This window comes from Phaenicophaeus curvirostris, chromosome 12, assembly GCF_032191515.1.
Source record: "Phaenicophaeus curvirostris isolate KB17595 chromosome 12, BPBGC_Pcur_1.0, whole genome shotgun sequence".
Classification (NCBI taxonomy): Eukaryota; Metazoa; Chordata; class Aves; order Cuculiformes; family Cuculidae; genus Phaenicophaeus; species Phaenicophaeus curvirostris.
In genome coordinates, this window is record NC_091403.1 from 21,650,086 (window position 1) to 21,672,676 (window position 22,591).

At 47.4% G+C, this 22,591-nt stretch overlaps 1 protein-coding gene across 1 annotated transcript in view; it reads right to left on the reverse strand.

Moving 5' to 3' along the window:
* Positions 1–19,492: 19,492 nt before the first annotated feature.
* SMAD6 (SMAD family member 6) overlaps positions 19,493–22,591 on the reverse strand; it is a 45,097-nt gene continuing 41,998 nt past the window's right edge. Inside the window, exon 4 of the mRNA XM_069866408.1 lies at positions 19,493–20,068. Within this exon, the coding sequence (XP_069722509.1) occupies positions 19,527–20,068 (542 nt within the window). The 3' untranslated portion in view covers positions 19,493–19,526. The remainder of the gene's footprint in view (positions 20,069–22,591) is intronic.

Below are 22,591 nucleotides of genomic sequence, written 5' to 3' on the forward strand. Positions count from 1 at the left end.
TATACCAATTCACTTAGCATCCTTACACCCTTCATCAGAGAACATGGAAAAAGCTGTGCAGCAAAAGCCTGATTTATTTCTCCAAAATCATCTCTGCAGAGAGCTTCTCAAGCCAGGCAGAAAGCAAAGAACATTTACCCTAGTCCTGTACCAGCCTCCAGCTATGTTTGCCCACAGGTATTTTGAATCCCACCCCATAGTAGAAGCCAGTAGCACTGTTCCCAGTTAGCTCTACAACATCATAGATCCACCAGCTGTGGTTTGGTGGCTGGAGAGTCCCCTAGCCCCAAGCCCAGCTACAGCCAGACCCATCCGCCAAGGTCACAACTGCACAAACACCTGCAAATCATGCCTGTTCACCACTGACATCTACACATCAGCTTCCAAACCTCCTTTGGATGAGAAAGCATCTCACACCGCATCCCCACTGGCAGCCCCAGCTGCATCCCATAGGAGCAAGATCTGCCCAGGCTGCCTGGCCATGCTGCCTTTCTGTGCCTTTTTAAAACCCCATCACTGCTGAAATTCTATACCAAATGCAGCACAAGCCTGAACCTGCCAGCAGGCTCACAGGAAAACAAACATGGGTAAAATGTGTGCAGTTACTCAAAATTTGTGGTCAGTGAAAAGGTTTCAGCAGGGGAACTTTGCCATTCTTCTGATGGGCTGCCCTCTGAATGTTTGGGCATCTGCTAAGCAAAGTCCCTGACATACCAAAAGCATCTAAAAAGACAGTATTGACTCAAACTTCTGATTAATTTTAACTTGGGCTATTTGTCCAAGCATCTTTGCTTTCTCACGGGAAGGACAAGAGGGACAGGACTCAAGCCTGATGCTGTGTTTTATTTTGGGGTGCAACTCCATGCTTCTCTAGAGTGATGGGAAGCAGTGACAGGCTGAGCTTCAGCTCGAGGAAGGAACATTCATCCTATGAATGTACACATCCAGCACAGAAACCTCACTGGGATAGGGAAAGATGGGCAAAATCAGCTCTTTCTCATCCCAATACTACCATGGCAGCGCTCCTGAACGGTACCCAGCTCTTTATAATACATACAGGTGAAAACAGCCAAATACTCTGTATTGCAGTCAACAGCAGAGATTAATTCATATTTCCCACAGGAAATCCAGACCCCAAGGTATCACTGCTGCTCAGCTCACTGTCCAAGTGCAAAGGTTGCCCAGGGAAGCAAGACTTGGGTTTTCACTTTACCACCTCCCTGACCATCTCTGCCTTGCTGTGCAACCCAGCAGTGTATCTGCATTTACAAAGCACAGCTCTTTGCCTACCAGATGCTTTCAGATAGCACTGGGACTCATTACAAGCAATACTTTTGTCTTGCATGAGTTCACCAAAAAAAAATCATACTAGGGAGCCTGTAAAACACATTGGCTGCCGAATTTATAATGACATGTTAGGCTTTAAAAATAGCTATGGGGACAAACAAACTTGTGAACAATCGCTGTCAGCATATAGGGATTTCAACCTGAGCCACACAAGCCAGACATTGCAGGTTTAGTCTAATTCACATTTGTCGAGCAGTCATTCTGTTCAGTTCATGGCTCAAGTTGGATCAGTTTGTATCCATTTTGGAAACAGCATTCTCTGCAACACTTCATTTTTATCACCTAGATCCTGAGCTGCTGGAGCACCCCTTGGAACAAGTAAAAGCGTCCACATTTGTCCCCTCCACAGCAAAAGCAAATCCTGGCATCCATGACAAACCCATAACTGAAAAATATAACAAAAGAAAAGGACACTAAGTTGGTCTCAAGTATTTGCTAACCATGTAGCATCCTCCAAGCAAGGAGCTCTAAAGCAAAGGTGACAGAGCTTCCTCTGAAAACCAGGCAGGTACCCTCCCCGGGCTAGGACACAGGACACCAGCACCGCTCCTACCAGGGGAAGAGCAATTTTTCAGGGAACCTTTTCCAAAATATGGCTAGAGAGGAGATGTTTCAAGCACAAACCATTCCTTCTAGGTCCATCAGAGCCTCTTGTTCCCTTGAAGTGACATCTCTGCAGCAAGTCACACACAGCAACTCTTCAAGCATCCCTCCCTGCTTCTCACCGTGGCTGTGCTCTGCCCCATCCTCTGCCTTTCCAGCTAACCTACCAAAGCCTGTATGAGAAATTAAGGATATTTTTTCTGTAATGAGGAGTATTTTTCCAGTAGGATCAGTGCAACTTTCCCCTCTGCATGTCGGCCGCTGAAAGGAAACTGCAACAGCAAGCACAGAAAGCCAAACCTACAGCTCCCCCCGGCTCCCAAGTCTCCAGGTGGGGCCAGGAGGGGGTGCCTGGGTGGCCATGGAGCCTGTGCCCCAGCACAGCCCCATCTGTTTTCCCTCCCTTGCCTTTTCCAGGCTCCTAACACCTAAGCTGCAGGATTGGCCACCTCCTCTCTTGCAGGAAACAATTGTGGTCTGCATGTTTCCAGCCACCTCTCGCTCCTCAGGGATTTCAGGACTGCTAACATAAGCAATAAAAAAAAAGCAATATGAAGACGAGCTTAACATCATCAGAAAACAAGGTCTGGAAGAAGGAGCATCAGAACACGGGTTCTGACATCAAAAGCACCACAAGGCGCTCGCCCTCCTGATGCTGCAGACTGCACACCAGGACACAGCTGCAATATTTACCTGTCCCTACGGGCACAGGGAAAATTAGCTACCTGATCTTATGAAATCCACTAATGTTTGTAAAGATCTAGAGATGAGAGCTGCTATATAATTATTTCATAGCACACCCAGTTCCTTATCAAGAGACCTGGTTGTAACCTCAAAGCCTAGAGTGGCTCCCCTGAAAGACCCATACAGGCTGATCCAACACTGATACTGGCTGTGCCACCAGCTCACAACGTCCACTTGACGGCAGCAAGAACTGGAGCAACTCAGCACCCAAGTGTTACGGCAGGGAAGAAGGCACATCCTTGCTTGGCACCTGTCGAACCACTTGCTAAGTCAGGGAGGGCAGCGAACAGGAGCCTTCCCACCCCTGTGCTACCAACCCCCCTCCTCCTGCAGGAGCTGGACACGCTGGAAAGTGTCAGTCCATGAGTGGGATGTGGCTGGGATTGCACCTGACACACCTCAGAGCAGCAGCAAGTTTATTCTTGGGAGAAGATGGCTTTCTCAGGTTAAGCTCCTAATTTCCAACTAATTATTTTGCACGTTACTCCAAACATCTCTCACTCTCTCTGCTTTTGGAAAGACAGCAGCATCAGATTTTCCAGCGGGAAGTCTTCTGTGTAACAATCAATGTATTTCAGCAATGTGCTAAAGAAGTCCCAAGGGTCACAGGAGTACTGAGATGGCATCAGCCTCTTTACTATTAGTCCTGTGTTGATTATTATCAAGGAGAGAGTAATTTTTAATGGGGCCCCAGTTCGTCTTGTTTAAACTTGCACATACCTGAGCTACTTTTAGGCCTAAACCCACAGAAAAGAAAATAACGTAGCTTGGCTTTAGTGCAAGCAAGAGAAGTGCTAATTTCACCTTCTTTTATCTCTGCGTTTACTCAGTAGTACAGCGCAAATACATGAAAATGGAGGTTGTTACATTAAGGCACACCTAATAATACTGCACCATTCTTCGTGTCAATTAACTCTGGGGCCTTTCAACCTTGCAGTCACTCAGGACACACTTCAGATAAAGCAGCTGATAAAGTAAGGAATCAAGTGGTGTGATCAGCTGCGATAGGTAAGGCTGAGCTCTAAGGAACGCAGCACACAGCATCTTAGTTCTGCAGGTCTCCAGAGCTTTATCAATAGCTAACCAAGCTCAGGTGCCGTTAAACTTTATGGTCTTGTGTGGATCTGCAAGCAGCCTGGAAAAAAATGAGGAACCCCATTTCAGTGCTAAAGTTTATCCCAGATTTACAAATAAAACCAGGTGTAAAGGAACCGAGCAGCTGGGCTAGGTTTGCCCAGCAAAAGGCAAGGATTTAGAAAAGGGCATCCTGCCTCCAGCATGGCTTGGAGCTGGCTTGGATCTTGCTTCACGTGATCAGAAACTGCCAGAGGAGACTGAACGTGTGTGTGAGCAAAGGACAAAAATCCAGCCTGTGTAAAGGGCAACAATGCTGCCTGCAGAGATGGGTTTTCTCTACTTGGTTGCAGGTTACATAGGTTTCCAGCCCATTTATTAATATATTATATATATTAGATATTTTTTTATATATATAATTATCCAATCTAAGCCTCCTCTGCCACAGCTTGAGGCCATTTTCTCTCATCTTATCACGTGTTAGTTCAGAAAAGAGCCCAGCACACACCTCACTACAACCTTCTTTCAGGTAGTTGCAGAGAACAACCTTCTTTCAGGCTCCTCTTCTTCAGGCTGAACAATCCCAGTTCCCTCTGCCACTCCTCATACGATTTCTGCTCCAAATCCTTCACCAACTTCATTGCCCTCCTCTGGATGTGCTCCAGCAGCTCAATATCAATGCACAGGACAGACAAAAACCTCAACAAGGAACTGGTCACACATGTAGAAGCACAGCATCACGGGATGGGAATTCCCTCCCAAGTGCACCAGCAGCTCCCAACAAGGGCTTTCAAGATCCATCAAAATCCCAGCTTCCCAAAGCACTGCTCCTATGCCCTTTGCCCTGAAAATCCAAGATTTCCAAACACTAAGTAGTTCTAAAGTTTCCTCTGGGAATGAAAAAGCTTTTGGGGAAAATGCAGGGAAGGGTTTATTCAAAAAAACATTTCAGTGGGGCGGATGAAGCAACCTGCAACCCTTGTGCAGGTGGAGGGTGGCTCAACATTCAAACCCAAGATTTTAGAAGCTGCTAAATCTAAGAAAGCACCTTGTTACAACTTATAAAAGCAGTCAATTAAAGTACAGAATCTGACACTATAAAAAATAAGCTATTGCTTGAGGAGGGGGGAAAGAAGTAATTCTTATTTCAAACACAAATATAATGAGACCAATTTGTGCCAAAGCTTTATTTGTTTATTTATTTTTAAGGAAAAAAAAAGCCAATCCTCCCCAAAACCTTGCACTGTTTGTCCTGCGGCACAGATCAGAGAAACCAGGTCTCAGCTCAGAGCTCGTGTTAACAGTGTAGTCACCAAGTGTCAGAAGGGAAGCTCTAGGAGCCATGGGCTGTTACCCCACCAAGCACGGTGTGAACAGCGGCCACGTACCAAGAGCAGCTGGATGGCCTTGAAACAGTAAAACCACGCTTGCTTGGATTAGTGGTTCGGACCAGTTTCACAAGTGTAGACTTCTGAGCATCTAGAATTTTTCACTGGAGCCATAACGAAGTCTATCTAACTCATTTCAACAGGCTTTTCCCAAGTGCAAAGAGAGGCTCACCCGTGTTTTATAGAGGAAGGAGCCTATCAGGGCAGATATAAGTTAAAAGAGCAACACTCGTGAATTTTAGAGTCATCTGTGCTGCCTTTTATCTGTGTTGCTGAAAACACGAGCAGGATCATAACAAATCAGGTCGTTTCACACCACAGAACCATAAAAGAGCTCTCTCTGGGTCTTGCTTCTCTGGCTAAAGATGGCTCAGACAGAGCAGTGCTTGCAGACAGACGACCCACCAGCTCTTCCCAGCAGCCTTCCCCGTGCTAATCAGAAACAGCCCCATCCAGCTTGGAGACTAAAACCAGCCCCCATTGCTGCTTTGCTGAATGAGCAAAATCCATCAGCAGGTTTCAAGTGAATTTTTCTTCATTCCTATCAGGCTGGATCCAATTAGGAATGGAACTGCACCACTAGAAAGGCTAAAATTAAACTGTCCCTTCAATTAGGGAAACATTTCTGGCAGGGAAGCGGGATCTCTGGGCCACTGCTTTGCTGTCTGTGTCTTTGGCTCGGCCCTTGGGGAGAACCAGGCACTCCCCTGTCTTCAGTCCCTGCTCCACTTCTGGATGCCAACTTGATTAAATTGGGGTTTCAGCAACAAAATAAGCAACTTCCTAGAGAATACTCTAGCAGGGACACGCAGGCGTGTTCTACCATCACTACCCTAAAGCCAGAGCTTCTCCTTATGCAAGAGATGGAGATGAAACAAGATTGTTGGCTATGTCAGTGCTCCCCAGCATCCTGAACCTCCATCAAATATGAAGGAGGTAGAATGGCCAACCTGGACCTAAATGAATCCCTTCTGCCTTACCCTGCAAAGGAACCGACAAAACAGCCTACGTTAATCCAAAGGAGGGACACTGTCATGCTAAAATTTGAGATTTCACCTAAACCCACCACAATCATGACTAGATCAGTTCGTTTAATTACTAGCTCCTGGATTTGACTGCCAACTTCTCAGTTTAGTACCATACACAAGTCCATCTCTGAGTATGCATACGCTCATGAACATCAAAAGGCTTAGAGGTGCCACTTGGATTAGGAAAACCAGGTATTCTGATGCAACTGCATCCAGCCCCATTACCTTGCTCAAAAGCAAGGCTTGGCCAGAAATACAGCTTCTTCAGAGTGAGATCCCTTGCAACATGTAATCTTTCCTGCTTTTAACAAGATTTGGATTTTCCATGAAAGACTTTCTGAAGATAGTGCAGAAGACCTGGTTTTAAACTTCTCCACCTCTCTGCACACACGTCTCCACTGAAGGTTGCAGGATAGGAGATGGTGGCAGCCCCATCACTGAGCTTCCTCTTCCCATGCAAGAGTCACCTCCAGATGCCTCCTGCCTCAAGATGAGGAGGATGGCATGAGAATCATACAGGGATCACAAAATTCAAAATATCATCTTCACTTTACATTCCCTTGAAAAGAAGCAACTTGTCTGAAGCCAGAAGCAGAATTACAGACCACGACCACTAATTCCCAGTGTATCAAACTGGAACACAGCTGACTCCAGATCTCCTATCGCAAAGCAGCACCTCTCCTCACTCATGCTACAAAAAAGCTTCTGCTTGATGTTTCAAAATGAGTGACTTTAATGAGGAACACATCCATTTTTCACTCTAAAATAATATATTCTCCCCAAAGACTGCAAGATTCATAAAAAGTGGACCCAAACAACAGTAAGGAAGAGGCCATTCCTGCGCTCTGTTAATGGGGTGTTAAATTATCCCAATTACATGCGTTACAATATCACATATTTAGCTCTGTAACAAGCAGTAAAATCTTGGCATAGCTTTTGGCCAAAGGCAATTGCTTATCAAATGCTGTGCCAGAGAAAAATGATAACTATTTCCTCATGCATTAGAGGAATTTGCACTAGATTCAGAGCTTCATTAGCCAGAGACAAATCCATTGTGATAGCATGGTTTTAATCTATGCAGGTCTAAGCTAGCACTGCAGACCATGTTGGGGAAGGGAGGTCTGTGGAAAGAGGCTCCTGTTGAAAACGAGATGAGTAGAGTGCAGCCAAAAACACATGCACTGATGCATGTTAATCTACTCATGCTGCTTTTTATTATTATTTATTTATTTAGAAAGCTTGCTTTCTGCATTCAGTGAACTGCAAAATAGGGAATGTCAGCAGCACAGAAAGGATTTGTAAGCATTTATTATGCTTTGTGAAGGATTTATAGAATCATAGCACTATTTAGGTTGGAAAAGACCTTTCATATCATCAAGTTCAACTGTTAGCATAACACTATCAAGCCCACCAACACTCCCAAGCCCATCACACTGGCAAGAGCAGCAGCTGCAGGAGGACTCAGCCGAGCTGGGATGGGACTCACACCGACTAAGCACAATCCCTACCTGTAAAAGGGGGAATAAAGATGATAAACCCTGAACAACATCCAGGTATTTGCTGGATACATGACATGAATTTATTCCATTTGGAGAGCCAGGAGCACTGCAACATCAGGATCAAGTCACAAAGGCGCTCTCAGATTTAGGTTGCTGGCTTGTTCAGCCTGGTTTGGAAATCCTGCAGCAATAGCTACAGCTTCCCCAGTACTTCAGCAGCTCCACGTCCCAGCCCTGCTGGAACCTGGATGAGAAGAGCCTGCACTGAACAGAAAAATAACAGGGGAAAGGAAGAAAGTTAGCTGAACTTTCTTTAACCCCAGAAAGAGTGCAAAGGGATTTCTTTTTTCCTTCCCTCTGGTTTGTCCATCCCTAATTAGTATCTCGGAGAAAGCCATGCTGGTGTTTCGTAACCCTGCTAGAACAGGGAGGCTCAGCCAGGATTGCTTGGTGTTGCAGAAATTTATAATTTACTCTCCATCCCCCCACCATTTTGCCCAGGCCAGATCACAGGGTGTGCCAGGGGCCAAACTGCCTGACATCAAAGCACATTTTGGCTCAAAGTGCCCCAAAAAGGTGACTGAGACAGGATCTTCTGGGAGGTGAAGTGCCCTAGCGTGAAGCCGGCTCTGGGAACGTGCTGGATCATAACAACCTCAGAGGTTTGAGGACTTTTCCATCCAAACACTGGCCCGCAAATGAGATCAAGCACAACTATTGCTGTCAGCTTCCAGTGGGGACAATTCTCCAAAGTTCTGTCTGTTTAAGTTCAAGGGCGAGAAGCTCAGCTCGGGACGTTTCATCTACCCAAGGCGCAGCTGCTGGAGATGCAGGAGACTGCGGGGCAGAAGGAAGGACGCAATCTGCTCCTGCTCAAAACTGCAGGGCTAGCAGTTGGTTTGAGGAACCGTAAGTACTTGTGCCATCAGCTACTCAAAAGCAGGATTTCTCCGAGTGGTGCTTCCCAGCAGTGCTGTGGCAGGGAACCAAAGAGCCTGCAGGCTGGGGAAGACTGAAGCTGGTTTAGTTGCAGTCGGACTTAAGGACTGTTTACTGGAATGGGGCGTGTCAGGAGTAGTTATTCATAAAAGCCAATTTAAACAAAAAATATAAGAAATCCTAGACTTGCTATTAAATCTTCACAACAGAAGTCAGATCTAAGAGCTGCACTCAACCAGTTCAAGGAACAAAATCAGTGCCAAATGATCTGTTACCCAATCAAGAGAATTAAAAATGCCATGACTTAACTAACAAGCCAAAATATGACATTGCTCATGCAGAAGTCTTGCTGTTCTCTTGGAACAAAGTGCTTGAAAGAAATCTTGTCAACTCACCAATTCCTCCCACCAATGGGCTACCAGGACCTGGCCAGAACACGCCTTTGGGGATGGCAGAACATTTTTGAGTGGATGCCGTCAACCAGCATAGCTCCACTGGGTTCATCTTTGGAGCAACAACCTGGCTTTACAACCCATGGCATCTGGCTCACCAGGAGTTCCTACTGACCAGAAGGCTGTTAGAGGTGACCTTACTGTACATCACACCCCCCTGAGCACCCCCAGCACAACGGGGCTCACAGTTACTACTTCTGGAGAAGTGCAACCATCGACAGCTAGGGGAGGGGTCTCCATGGGAGGGATTTACTCCAAAGACAACACATCCTTCCTGATAATGCGTTCCAGTTTCCTTTTTCCTATTAACATCTGGCGTATATTTATAGGTAGCCAATTTAGCTCAGTGATTTCACATCTGGTACTGCAACATTGCCTTTTGCAAGCCCTCACGCTCGCTGTGTGCGCTCGAAGAGTGACAAGAAACCTTTCTTCTGGGAAGCGGAGAGAAACGATCCTCAGCACTTTATAAAGTTGAACAAGGAGTCGCTAACACATGAAGAAACAACAGGAAAAAGGAATATAACTGAATAAAGTGGTGTAACACCTCTGGAAAAAAAGCAAGCAGAAATTATCCACTCTGTATAAGATATTCTGAAACTCGGTGTCACTCCATGTTCTGTATTAAACCCAGATGTATAACATCTTCTCATCAAAGAGAAGTGGCTGTAGTTGTTGCAGTCAGCCAGCTGGTTTTAAGCTCCCCTTTTCCCCGTACTGTAATATATCCTGTGCTCGTTGGAGCTTACGTCCCATGGAATATCTTTGCAATTTGTAACCAGAGCACAACACAGCTCAGCCGTAATTTCATAAATCACCCTGGAGCCTCTGTTTCATAATAAATCTTCCCATAGCTCTGCATTGCAAGGGACCAAGGGAAGGTCTGAAAGGGGATTATTTTGCCTTTCAAAGAGAAAGAAATGTAAAGACATTTGCAAAATCCACAAGGGGTCAGTGTCTTGGCAGAAATCCTCCTTCGACTAGGAGCGCAAGCATGGTCAGCTCCAGGATGTTTTTAATACTCAGAGACAAGGGTAGGATTTGTGGGGGCAGGGGCTCAATTTTGATGTTTCTGCCTCCCTCTCTCTTTAATGAAAAAAGCAACTCAAGCAGCAATTCTGCTTTGCTGCACTGTTTTTCTGCTTGCTTCTGCACAAGTGACCTCTTAAGAGTGGGAGCCCCCAGCCAGAGCCCTGAAGGGGGATATTTGACCTTGGACCCACGTTGCTCAACCAGAATGGATGCTGGGGTCAGGCAGGGAGGGGGCTCAGCAACACCAGCCTTCCCAGATGAACTTCCCAGCATTGAGAAACATCCCCCACGGTGGGAGAGCAAAGCCACAAAGGGACAGTGGGATCACAGCCTCTTGGGTTCACCCAGTCCCTCAACACGGGTACAACTCTGTGGTGAGCTGGGAGCTCACCCCTGGTGCTTCCCAGGTTGGTGGCACCGAGGGAAGGACCTGGGCTCGAGAAGGATGCCACAACATGGTCTGCAGGGCAGCTTGAAGAGGAGCATCAGGATCACCAAGCGATTTCTAAATCATCACATGCTTCGGTTTCCAGCTTTATATACGACAGGGGAAGCAAACTGAGCTTGTAACAAAGATCACAGCAGTGCAAAACAGGGGCAGTTCAAACAAAACTGTTCAAAACAAACCGCTAGTAGAGGCCAGTGTTATGGACTATTTCTATCTTCGCCATGAGATTTGGGACCAAAATTCTGCTTGAACAACACCGAACCCCAAACACACACATGGACAATGGAGTCAGGAGGTGTGGAGTAAATAGAAGCTCTTGAAGCTCTATGACTTCTCATTTTCCAGGCAAGCAGACAGGTCAAGATCCAAGAAAACAGACATGGACCACACGTAGTCTGATGATGAGAAAGGAAGATTCTGTAGAAATCAGATATTCAGCAGAAAACCTAAGAAGTTTCTGCCAAAACCTTTAATGCGTTTAATTTTTTTTCTTGGTCTTCCAAGGGCAAAGAACAGCTCTCCATAGGGAAGCAGTCTCCTTCCCTGTGAAAACTGGATGTGAGCCCAAAGACTACACAGACCTCTGCTCTGCAGAGGAGAGCAGAGAAAGGGCCACCGCAAGGTCCCGTCTGCAGCAGCACCAAACGCCACACAGAGCGCCCGCTTCTCCGACAGATCCAGCACCAAGCCATCACATCCAGAAATTCACATGCTTGGGAATTTTAGGAAGTAACAATGGGTTAATTATTGACTCAAAGCTATTTTTAAGCCACTGCTATGACAGAAGAACTGCAGAAGCTGTTACAGCATCAGCTCCCCTGGACTGATGGCCCCACTCAATCCCTACCATGCGATCTGGGCCATCGGCTGGCTTACAGAGTCCTCAGAAGAAAAACATGTTGAATTCCCCAGCATTTGAATCACATAAGCGTTTGCCAAGAACGGGCCTCCCTCGTTACAGTTTCATAATTCTTCAGTCCTTTCAGCCTAACTCAGACACCGTTTGGGTAATAATTAACCGTTCCCAGCATTCAGTGCCTGCTAGATTGAGCTCTGCATGTTTGAGCTTGGCATACAGGATCTTCAAAATTAACAGCATTGCAAAGTTTATTTCTGTTAATTATGCTATTTTGGAAGAAGAAGAGGAAGAAAAGCAATTTCCAGATACTGGCAGGGGTTTTCTTCTCACCCTTCCCCCCTGCGATGTCCCTCAAGAGAAGGCACTTCAGTCATCATGTCTCTTCCCCAGAATGGGTTGTGGTTTCAAATCTGCATCCCATGAGTGAGCAGCCTGGCCTGTCAGACATCCCTGCTGCCACGGGAGGAGGCACAGCACATGCTCCACACAAAGTCTTTCCCGATGGTGGCATTTAACCGCAGTCGGGGTTCCAGTTAGCTCCTCGGAGCGGTTCGTACCATCTCCCTGGAAGGTCTCATGTCCCAAACACCATCCCTCTGCGTGGCACCACAGCCCGACTCAGAGCATCACCCAGATTCAAATGCAGCCCGGGTTGGACGATGGTAGAAGGCATGGGTGCTGGATGGAAGAGACAACTAGGAACAAGGCACAGGACCTTCTCCCTTCAAAACTCACAGCCAGGCTCTAAGGGCTGCTTTGGGGACTTCTCCCTTTCCCTCCCATCCATGTTTTTCCCCATTGCACATGCCCTTCCCCGCGATGCCAGGCTGTCAACTCCTGCCACCGCAACCAAGCGACAGCCACACAGCCCCCACTGTCCTCCAACACTGCGGTCACACAGGTAAGACCGCTGAAAATGTTTTGTGGCCATTTCATTTGGTTCTTGCCCCACCCCAGGCTCCTGGCGGAGAGGCAAGTGCGATGTCTCCTGCCCCATGATCACAGAGCACACAGCAGTGGCAATTGCCAACCCCATCCTGGTCCTACCGAGAAGCAGGCAATGGGTTTGAGATGCTCTTAGTATGTTATTGGGGTGGGAGAAACTTTTCTGGGAGTCTTTTATATGGAAAAAATAATCCTATTTCCTTCCTTCCTTCGGTTGGACTCGATGATCCGGTGGGTGTCTTCCAACCTGGTTATTCTGTGATTCTGTGATTCCCTTGTGTCACAGGTCGATGCCCACTGTCTACAGGAACCACAGGGGACCCAGACAGTCCCATAACCCACGCCACGGGGCCACCGGCTTGTCACCCAGCCCCAATTGGCAGCTGGAGAGTTCCAAGGTCGCCTGCACCCAGAGGGCTGTCGCACAGCAGGGAGCTGTGGAGGGAAGGAGCTGGGAAGCATCAACACAGATGAGGAACCTCTGAGCAAACGCTTGGCAGCGGTCGTAAAGCAACAGGGAAACCATTAGCTCCAAGGAGCTTTTATTGGGACCACAGGCTGCGAGCAGGATGGGGAGATGCCACCAGTCCGTGGGCCCTGGCAGCAGACAGTCTGGCAGCTCAAGACCAGCTCCCAGTGCCAGTGCTAACCCCCTCCTGCAGATGTGATCATGCCGAACACAATCCCATAAACAGCATCCAGATGTGACTTGGGAGGCGAAATAATAGTTCTTGATCTTCTGACAATAGCGCCCAGAAGGATTTGGAAAACTGACAAAAAGCTTTGGAGTTTTATGTAACACGCTAGGACTCTACAGTGACAGCTCCATCGTCTCTGCCCCAGCCAGCCAAGAGGCTGAGCACCCTTCCCACACCCAGAGGTGCTGCTGTGTAAAGAAAAACAAGCCCAGAATTTCATCAAATCGCTTGGTTGGAGAAGACCTCTGAGATCGAGTCCAACCATGCCTGTCCACTACTAAACCAGATCCCAGAGCATCTCATCCACCCATCTTTTAAACCCCTCCAGGGAAGGGGACTCCACCACCTCCCTGGGCAGCCTCTGAGCCTCCCCTGGCGCAGCTTGAGGCCGTTTGCAGAGGTTTTGTGTCGTGCATTCCAGAATTAGGAAGCTTGGTGCTGCTCTGCTGGTTGTCTCAGACTCACTGGTCTAGAATTCACAGTGGTGTTACTCGAGGAAGACTGCGCTTAGGACATTTCCTCTATTTCTTCATCCAGGTTGAAAATACCGTGGGAAAAAATACTCCAAGTAGATACTGGTAGCTGTAAGCCTGGTGCAACAGCAAATGGAAAGCAAAAGGCAGGAAAAACAGACCTGCACTTCCAAAACCAGAGAGCAGCTGATGGGGGTTCATTTTAAGCAAGTTTCCTAAGGAAAGACAGGAGCAAGCCATCCTGCCTGTCTATCCCCACAGTTTTTAAATCATTTATTTGTTGTTAGCAAAAGCTGTGTGAGGATGAGCAATCCCAAAAGACATTTCCCAGGGTCTGGCAGGCTGTCCCACATGCCCCTTCCTGTTCCTGTGCAGGAAAAGGCTGTAGCAGAAACAAAACACTTTATTAAATAAGGAGCCTCCACAAATGTTGGAGTGAGTCCAGAGGAGGGCAGGAGGACGGGCTCAGAGAGTTGGGGTTGTTCAGCCTGGAGAAGACGAGGCTCCAGGGAGAACTTAGAGCAGCTTCCAGAGCTGAAAGGGGCTCCAGGAAAGCTGGGGAGGGGCTCTGAATTGGGGAGTGCAGGGATAAGACAAGGGGGGACGGTTTTCAGCTGAAAGAGGGGAGATTGAGATGGGATCTTAGGAAGAAAATGTGGGGAGGCCCTGGCCCAGGTTGCCCCGAGCAGGGGTGGCTGCCCCATCCCTGGAGGGGTTCAAGGCCAGGCTGGATGGGGCTTGGAGCCCCTGATCCAGTGGGAGGTGTCCCTGCCCATGGCAGGGGTGGGACTGGATGGGCTTTGACATCCCTTTCAACCCAAACCGTTTCAAGATTCTATGATCTTACACTCCCACCCCCCGCAAAAGCTCCCGCATGCACAGACCAAGTGTCATCTCACTTCTGAGGTTCATTTTCAGCTTTGTCCCCCAAACTCCACACCCCGCCCCGGCCAGAGCCAAAGCGTGGCTGCAAGACTCACATTTCCCCAAGAAATTCCGGGAAAGGCGCTCCTGCTTTTAACAGGGAGAACGTATTTTTTTTTTTCCCCTCTTCAGGCTTCCATAGCCAAGCTAATAAAAATGGAAAGCAATAAGAAATTCCAGCAGAAGGGAGGCATGGGGGAGGAGGAAAGGGAAGATACCACTCTCTTGAACCTATCCTAAATAGGAGAAGATAATTAGCCACATACATCCCAGGAAGAATAGCAACAGAATATGCAATTATTGGGAATGCACACTTTAAGAGCATTTGCCAAAAATGCCTGCTTTTATTAAAAAGGAATGGTTTCACAAAGGCCCAACTGTAAGAAAGGTTGTAATTTGCCCAAATAAAACTTAATTTGATCCATGAAATAGCTGTGGTTTATTGTGTAATATATGTGCTATGTGTTTTAATTTAATAGAATCCAATATAATTGTAAGCCAGTCGAGTTTCAGAGCAATTTTGGGTTGTTCCCACAGTGTATATAGCACAGATGCGACTTTGTGCATCGCACCAGCACATGCACAAATCACGAATATAGAAAGGATTATCCGCAAAGCAGCAAGCAATGCTTCATCACACACCAAATGGAAAAATAAGACCTTTGAGGAAAGCAAAAGGAGTTATTTACAGGAAATAACTTGGGATGTTCTGTAGTTAACCACTGCAACTCAGCCTCCTGCCCTCAGTCTTGGGGTGCTGGGACAGAGGCTGCAGGGCCTGACCCCAGGATGTCACCCAGCACCGAGTGATGCTGCAGACTCTGCTGCGATGCCACCGCTTCACCCCCAGCACACCTCCCTTCCTGGGGGCTTGAAGATTCAGCAATCCAGTTCGCCTCAAGGGAGAGGAAATGGAGAGGAATCTTTATTTTTGCTTTCTAGGAATGTTGTGGTCCCTGTTGGCTCCTCAGCAGACCAGATCTGTGATCACCCATCGGGCAAGTCCTGCTCCCAAACAGCTCAGGGAAGAGACAGGAGGGACGTGATGGGGTGAAGGCACCAGGATCTCTCAGCCTCCCGGCACAGCTCACAGCCACCCTGCACCCAGTTTCTTGGAAGATCAAGTTTAAAAACCAACCAGGGTAACCAGGTAGCGGTAGATTCACCATCAACACAAATCACCAAATCCAACAGCTCAAAACCTCAAGGCAACGCGTGGCACCAGCAGTTCTGCACAGCCCTGGCACAGCCCGACCCTGTGCAGCTGGGTCTCCGCAGAGATGAGACATCACCCAGCTCTCCACTGGGCCACTTACCTGGACGAGACTTTGACACCCCTGAGAGGCACCAGGAGAGCAGCAGCTCCAACCACGCAGCTGCTGCCTCCTCTGACCCAGCAGCACACGGTGTGGTGGCTGCGGTTGAAGCTCTCCCTCCACTTCAATCCAACCCGTTGGCTCAAAGCTACACGCAGCTCCAACTCCCGAGGGGGCAGCAAGTCTGAGCATATTGGACCCACTGAGGTTTTGGGGAGCGCAGGTAGCTGCAACAAGCACTTCAGCTACTTCACCGCTCTGTTAAAAGCATCGATTCACATCCCCAAAGAGATGGAGATGCTCCATTACTTACAAAGACCATGAAGTCAAACAGCATCGCACCCCGAGATAAACCTCCACCTCTTTCCTCTACACCAACCCCGCCAGCAGCTTTTAGTTGAGCATTGAACAAGTCCTCAGCACTTTTACTGCAGAGAGAAAATCCTGAGGAGGAGGATTATGGTCTAAAGGCTGTCAGACCCTGCACAACCGCGGCCAAGGCTGCGCCACAAAGGGATCTCAGCCTCTCTTTCTCAGAAGAGCTGAAAGTGGTTCCTTTTAGCATTCATTTCTTTTCCGTTCTGGCTAGTAAAAGGTATTTCTCAGTCACAGCAGCAATGAATGTCAGGGACGGGGATGATGAATCTCTTCTCTCAGAAGGAGCAACAGCCTCTGGGACACACGAGCAGCAACTGGTTGTTTCTCATCAGCCTATTGCTCGGTTTTAAAATGCAGAATTATTCAGCTTAAGAGTCTTGTCAAATAAGCGCTCTCCACAAATCAAAACCCGCAAGGACTCGGATCCAATACTAGGAGAACTACGAATTCAGGACTTGCATCCAAAGTCTACTCAAGCGGATTTGGCACAAGGGAACTACAAACAGACTGTGCAGCCTTCAGCCTCCCAGCTGCACACAAACACCCTGTGGAACCAGGGGCTCCAGGAACCCACAGGGGAACCGGGGACCCACAGCCAACCCCAGGTGCCAACAACCAGGGACTGAACCACCCTCGGGTTCAAACCTGGGGCAGGGGGTCGCCCAGGTGGGCTCTGCAAAGGTCCAGCGGGGAGGTCAACAGCTTGGAAGTCCTAATGCTTCTTCACAAGGTCCTAAGTTTGAATGATTACAGTAAGGTATTAAAAGGGACTGAAAAGAATACTTGATGTCTTGTTTCACTGCCTGGCCATAAAATCCCTTTTTACTCCCTTTAAAGTCTCGCTGTCAACTGAAATAAAACTCCAGATTTATTCCTGGGGAAGTGCTAGAGTAATAAAAAAGGAAAAATTAAGCACAATCAGTGGATTACACAAGGAAAACCCCAAAGTTAACCCTCAGAGTTCAGACCACAAAATCCTTTTGCTGATGCAAACGTGGAATGGAGCTGTAAGGCACCCAAGCAGCCCGTCTGCACTGCAAATCACAGCAGCATTAGGTGGGAAAAGATCTCTTGAGATCATCGAGCCCAAATGCAAAGAGTTAAGGTAGGGAAAATGAACAGCGTGTCAACGACAGCTTCCATGGGCACCGGGACGAGGTCTTTGTGGGTGGTATAAAGCCAAACAGCAATGCTGGTGCTATTCTGTGCAAAATATGGAAGGGGCCAGTGGAAAGTGGAAAATGATGGCTCTGCTGCATTCGTGCGTGCATGTGAGGAGGAGGAAGACAGGGAGGAAGGCAGCAGTCAGCTGGGGATATGAACGCATAACCTTCTGCGTGCTGGTGGTGAACACCAGGAAAGAGAAGAAAGGAAACAGGGAGGTGCAGCTCAGCTTTTGGCTGGTTCTCCCCTGTTAAAACAAGAATGGTCTTAAAAATCTGTTTAAAAAACTCCAAACATAAAAAAGGCCTTTTGACCGACTGCAGGAGTGCGATACGGCGATGGATGTAGGTGCTATGGCAGGACACACCAATTCTAAGCCAAAGGGGGTGAAAAAAACCCCTGCAAAGCTCTTGAAAGCTGGCTTTAAATGATAGTGACATGTTTTGACACCATTCCCTGACAACAATGGCTGTAACACAAACAAAAATTAATGATGTCAAGTATTAATACTGATCCTGCATGAACTCAACCAATGTGGTCCCAATTAAATATCAAGTATGGTTGTAATTTGAAAAATGACTGCGGAAATGTCCTTGCAATATTCTCCGCTCAGGTCTCTCCCCGACATCCACCCCAGGTCTGTGCGTTTCCCTAGCGGGACGCGGTCCCCACCATCCCCACCCTCGCTGGTGGCTGCTGTACAAACATCACAGCCAAAGTGCACAGCTCTGATGTACAAGAGAGCTTTGTAATAGATTATGTCCTACTTTACTCTGAGTTTTGGGCTATTGTATGCTTTCCTCTGCAAATACGAAGGCTACAAAAGCATCCTCGGTCACATCAAAAGCCGAGGTGCTTCTGCAGTCACTGGACTCCAGAGGCTGGGACTTCAGGAAAATTAAACATACGGGGATTTAAAATACAACTCCACAACTTGGCAACACCCCTCATTGCCAATAAATAACTTCACTAATCAAGTGGAGCCAGAACGGCCAACCTGCCCATGCAAGCGCGTGGCTGCTGCAGCGCTGACAGCAACACACAAGCCTGCAAAGCACCTCATTTTATCCAGCATTTCCAGAGCCAGTAAATTAGCCGAGAAAAGCTCATTTTACCAGGACTTCTTCTGGCTGCAGTTGCTCCTCAGAGCAAATACATTCTTCCCAAATGACCCTCTATCAGTTTAATGCCTGGACGAAAGCCTGGGAGAGCTACAGGACAAATCTACATCCAACTCACCTCTGCCTTATTTTAAGTTACTGGAGGGATTCCTGAAATTCAGGCCGTGTTATGGTGACTCCAACTGAGCATCCACCCAACCACGAGTTGTCCAAAACCACCATTTGTTTCTCAACCAATAAACACGTCCAGGAGAGTCTGGACTCACAGACAAACACCATGCAAGACTGATAATGCAAACTGGTCTTACTGAGTAGCTCTTAGGGATGTGGTCTACTCTGCTCTTCCCAACAACGCTGATACTCATTGGTTTGCCCTGATAACCATTAATTTGCACAAACACGAACATGCACACTCATCTTCATGATGTCCCCATCATGTTTTGTGTTATCAGTGACACCACAGAGCCCGGAGCAAGAACAGCTACAGGAGTTTTCCTCTCACCTCGTTTGCTCTCTGGCTTTCAAACTGTGCTCATCTACCCTCCTCTTGGAGACAATTGCACCCTTCCAGCAGTCGAATATCTTTCTAGGGGTCCTGGCTGAGATGGGAGACAGTGGTCACCCCTCTGGAACGCCCCCCAGCTACACAGCACCCAAGCAGACACTGCTATGGACTTCAGCTGGGGGCTTGGGGCAAAGAAAAAGACAATTAAACCCCCCCCCATAATGCGAATACTTTATTATCAATGAGTGACTGGTATTAGCTTTTTGTCTGGGTATTAATAATATTTCAAAAAAACCATACATCAAAATTAGGGCTTTCTCCTATTTTTGCTGTATAATTTTTTCTTTTTTTTTTTTTTTTAAAAAAAATCTGTATTGAAAGAATTATATAAGCCAAAGTGCATTTTCTGGTTCTTGTCCATATACACATTGCACCATACATAAATAATTACATTGTAAAAATGACTCCATAATTACAAGTATAATATATATTTTCATATAATATATAAAACTTTATATTAAATCTAGGTAGATGATATTTGGGATAGTCTGTATCTTTTGTTCTTTTTCCTTTCGTCAGAGGCTGACCGTTATCGATTGTTACTGAGTAAAATCTCCAGCCAACAAGGACACGATGTGATAAACTGTCTTGAGTAACACGGCCCCCAGCCTTTGGCAAAGCTAATCCGCACGCTGTTGGGGTCGTAGGGCCCGTCCGCGTAATCCAGATCGGCTGTGTGCTGCAAGAGGCAGGACTTCTCATAATCAAACACCTTGATGGAATAGCCCGGCATCACCTTGCGCACTATCAAAGTCCTGCAGTTGGGGATGTCCAGTGTTGGGGAGTTGACGAAGATGGGATGCTCGCTGCGGTTGTAAGCCCACACACCGTCCGGTTCTTTGCTAAGTAAAATCCCGTAGCCGATTTTACTTCGAGTCCTTCTCACAGTCTCACTCCTGTTTTCCAGGTTTAGCTGTCCGAGGCAGAAGCCGTTTCCTTGAGGTAGGTCATAAAATATACTGACAGACTGTTCGTACACTGTGTAGAGGCGACCGACGCGTGTCCGGTGCTCCCAATAGGCGACGTTGCACCAATGGCTCCTCTTCATGGCATCAGGTGACGTACTGGCATCTGCGGGGGAAAGCAGAGAAAGCGTCAGGGTTCACTTTGACTGCTCGGGCAAAGACAGGTATGGAGGATAAGGCTTTTCCCACCCATCGGCGCTGCTCACATAGGAACAGAACTTGCGTTCAACCCAAAACCTGTGTTCAACCCAAAGCCCATCTCCAACACAAAGCTCGTCTTCAATTATGGCACATGAAACAAAGAAAGAAGGCTCAAGCAAAGGCTGGTGACCCAACAGGCCACCCACCAGCTCCCACAGAGTTCAACATCTCTTTCCCTTTGTAACTTAACATTCAATCATGCGCCACCAGCCGGGGTCCCTTGTACTCAAGGTACCTGCATTTCTAGAACCGAGAGTCGGGAGGGACTCGCACCACTGCAACTCGGCCAGCCGTGAGCTTGGCAGGTCCCCAAGCTCCTCCAGCACGGCTGTGGTGCCGCACTCCCATTTTCAAAGGCCAACTGGTGTTGAGCTGAAACACAGGGCATGTCCATGAAGTGCTTGGATGACTGACCCAACAGTTATCTTTGCTGTGTAATAATTCTTTGACAGTGATGCTGATGTTCCCATGGGGAACGTGAAATCTGAGGAGGCATTTCATGCCAAGGGGGAGTAGCTGCTATGAACTATACATGTCCTCCTAACAAAGACATTGGAGCTCTCTCCAGAACAACGACAAACTTCTCCTTTCCAGGAATTCATTCAAGGAAGACAGCAGGGACACAGACTGCCAGAAATCTGTTTAATTTATGAGGTCTCCAGAATTTATGATGCCTCCAGAAGGAAGACGGGAACTCTCATCCCCAAAAGAGCCCAGAAGAGGGTGAATTAACCTCTTGCTGGTCATCATTCCTGCTCCTACCACACCAGTTACTGGGATTTCAAGCAAGGAACTCTGCTTCAAACCAGCCCTGTTCCATGCCCGGCATTAAGCTCCCTGACAATATATCACGCGCCCATGGCCTGCTGACCCCTCTGCCTTCGTGCCATCACGTCCGATTAACTCGCATGCGGGGTGATGCTATTATTTTGCTTCAGAGACCCTATTGACACACCGGATTTCAAGCGCAGCCCTACAGCCCCGTTTCTTTTCAAGCTCAAATTACTCTGGAGGGGAACAGTCTCTCCTCCCCATTAACCATCTTTGAATTAAGCGGCTTTGTTAGAGTTTAACTTGAGTTGTAACTATACAATTTAAGGGGAGGGAGATGGGGGAGGGGAGTAACTGGGGAGGCAGCGAGGTCGGCAGGATGCCTTTTGCCATGGGCAACGCACATCGTCTTCCACCATCCCCTTCACCCATCACAGGTCTAAATCACCCGAGAAATTGCGGACTGGCCCTTTTCTCCCTCGATATCTGTTCCGATAATTTTTAGGTCCCAGCATGGCCACCAACAGCCCTTTTTGATGCACATTTCATTGAGAAAAATTAGGGTTCTTTCCCACAAGCACCAGGCTGAGGTGGGACACTGCACCATGTCTCAGTGGCACCAATGGGTCTTCGTTTCTCCAGGCTCCTGAGCCACTCTCAGTGGAAACCACTCAGAATCATTCTGTAATACGCTCATCCTAATTCTATGCTCTGCCAGCAAGAAAAATCAGCCAAACTCAAAGTTTTTTCTGGTTCTTACTCTTTGGCCAATAACTGTATTTCCTTTGTCATCTCAAATGACCCTCCCGTGTCCAGAGCACCGGGAGTTAAACAATCAACCCAGCTTGCCCAGAAAGGGTAATGACTTCACCGGCAAGTACACGACGAATATGTCGTACCCCAACGATGTTGCACATCATTAAATACTGACGACTGGACTGGACTGGACTCTTCTCAAAGTACCTCACAATGCCTTGCCAAGCGCCAGCCATGGGAACAGCAAATTTTAGGGAAGGAAGAAAAGATTCAAATGTCATTTGGAGTTAGAAACCCAGCCAGCTGCCTAGTGCCAATACGATGCACTAAGATGTTGAGGGACCTGGTTTAATAGTGGACAGGTACAGTCTGATTCAATGATCTCGATGGCCTTTTCCAACCAAATAATTCTATGATTCCATGAAGATCTCCACGAAGAACAGAAACTTTAATGAAACTGGTGATAAAAAGGTTCAGAACCTCTCTGCATTATTTCTGTAGCAGCTGAAAAAATGTTAATGAAGCCTATGGCATTAATACAAATCTGACCCAGACAGCCTTATCTAACTGAACGTTACTGATGCAAGCCCATCCTTAGCCACATCTGTACAAAGCCTGGAAATCAACAGCTTGGCATGGATGAAAATCGTTTGACCTTCTTTGAGAACATCTTTTCGTCTACCGCCATGCAGCCTGCCAGCCCAGTTTGCTCTTTTTAATGCACTTCGGTAAGTAATTCCATGCTTTCTTTTAAGAGGTGAAACAAGATGTAGCTCATAAATTATGAAACGAGCAGGACAGCAGACAGAAAAGGTACTGGGCGACTGAGGTTCATCTTCCACAGCATCCAGTTTCCAACCATCATTCCTCTGGGATGTGGTACAGTTAGGACATTCCCAGT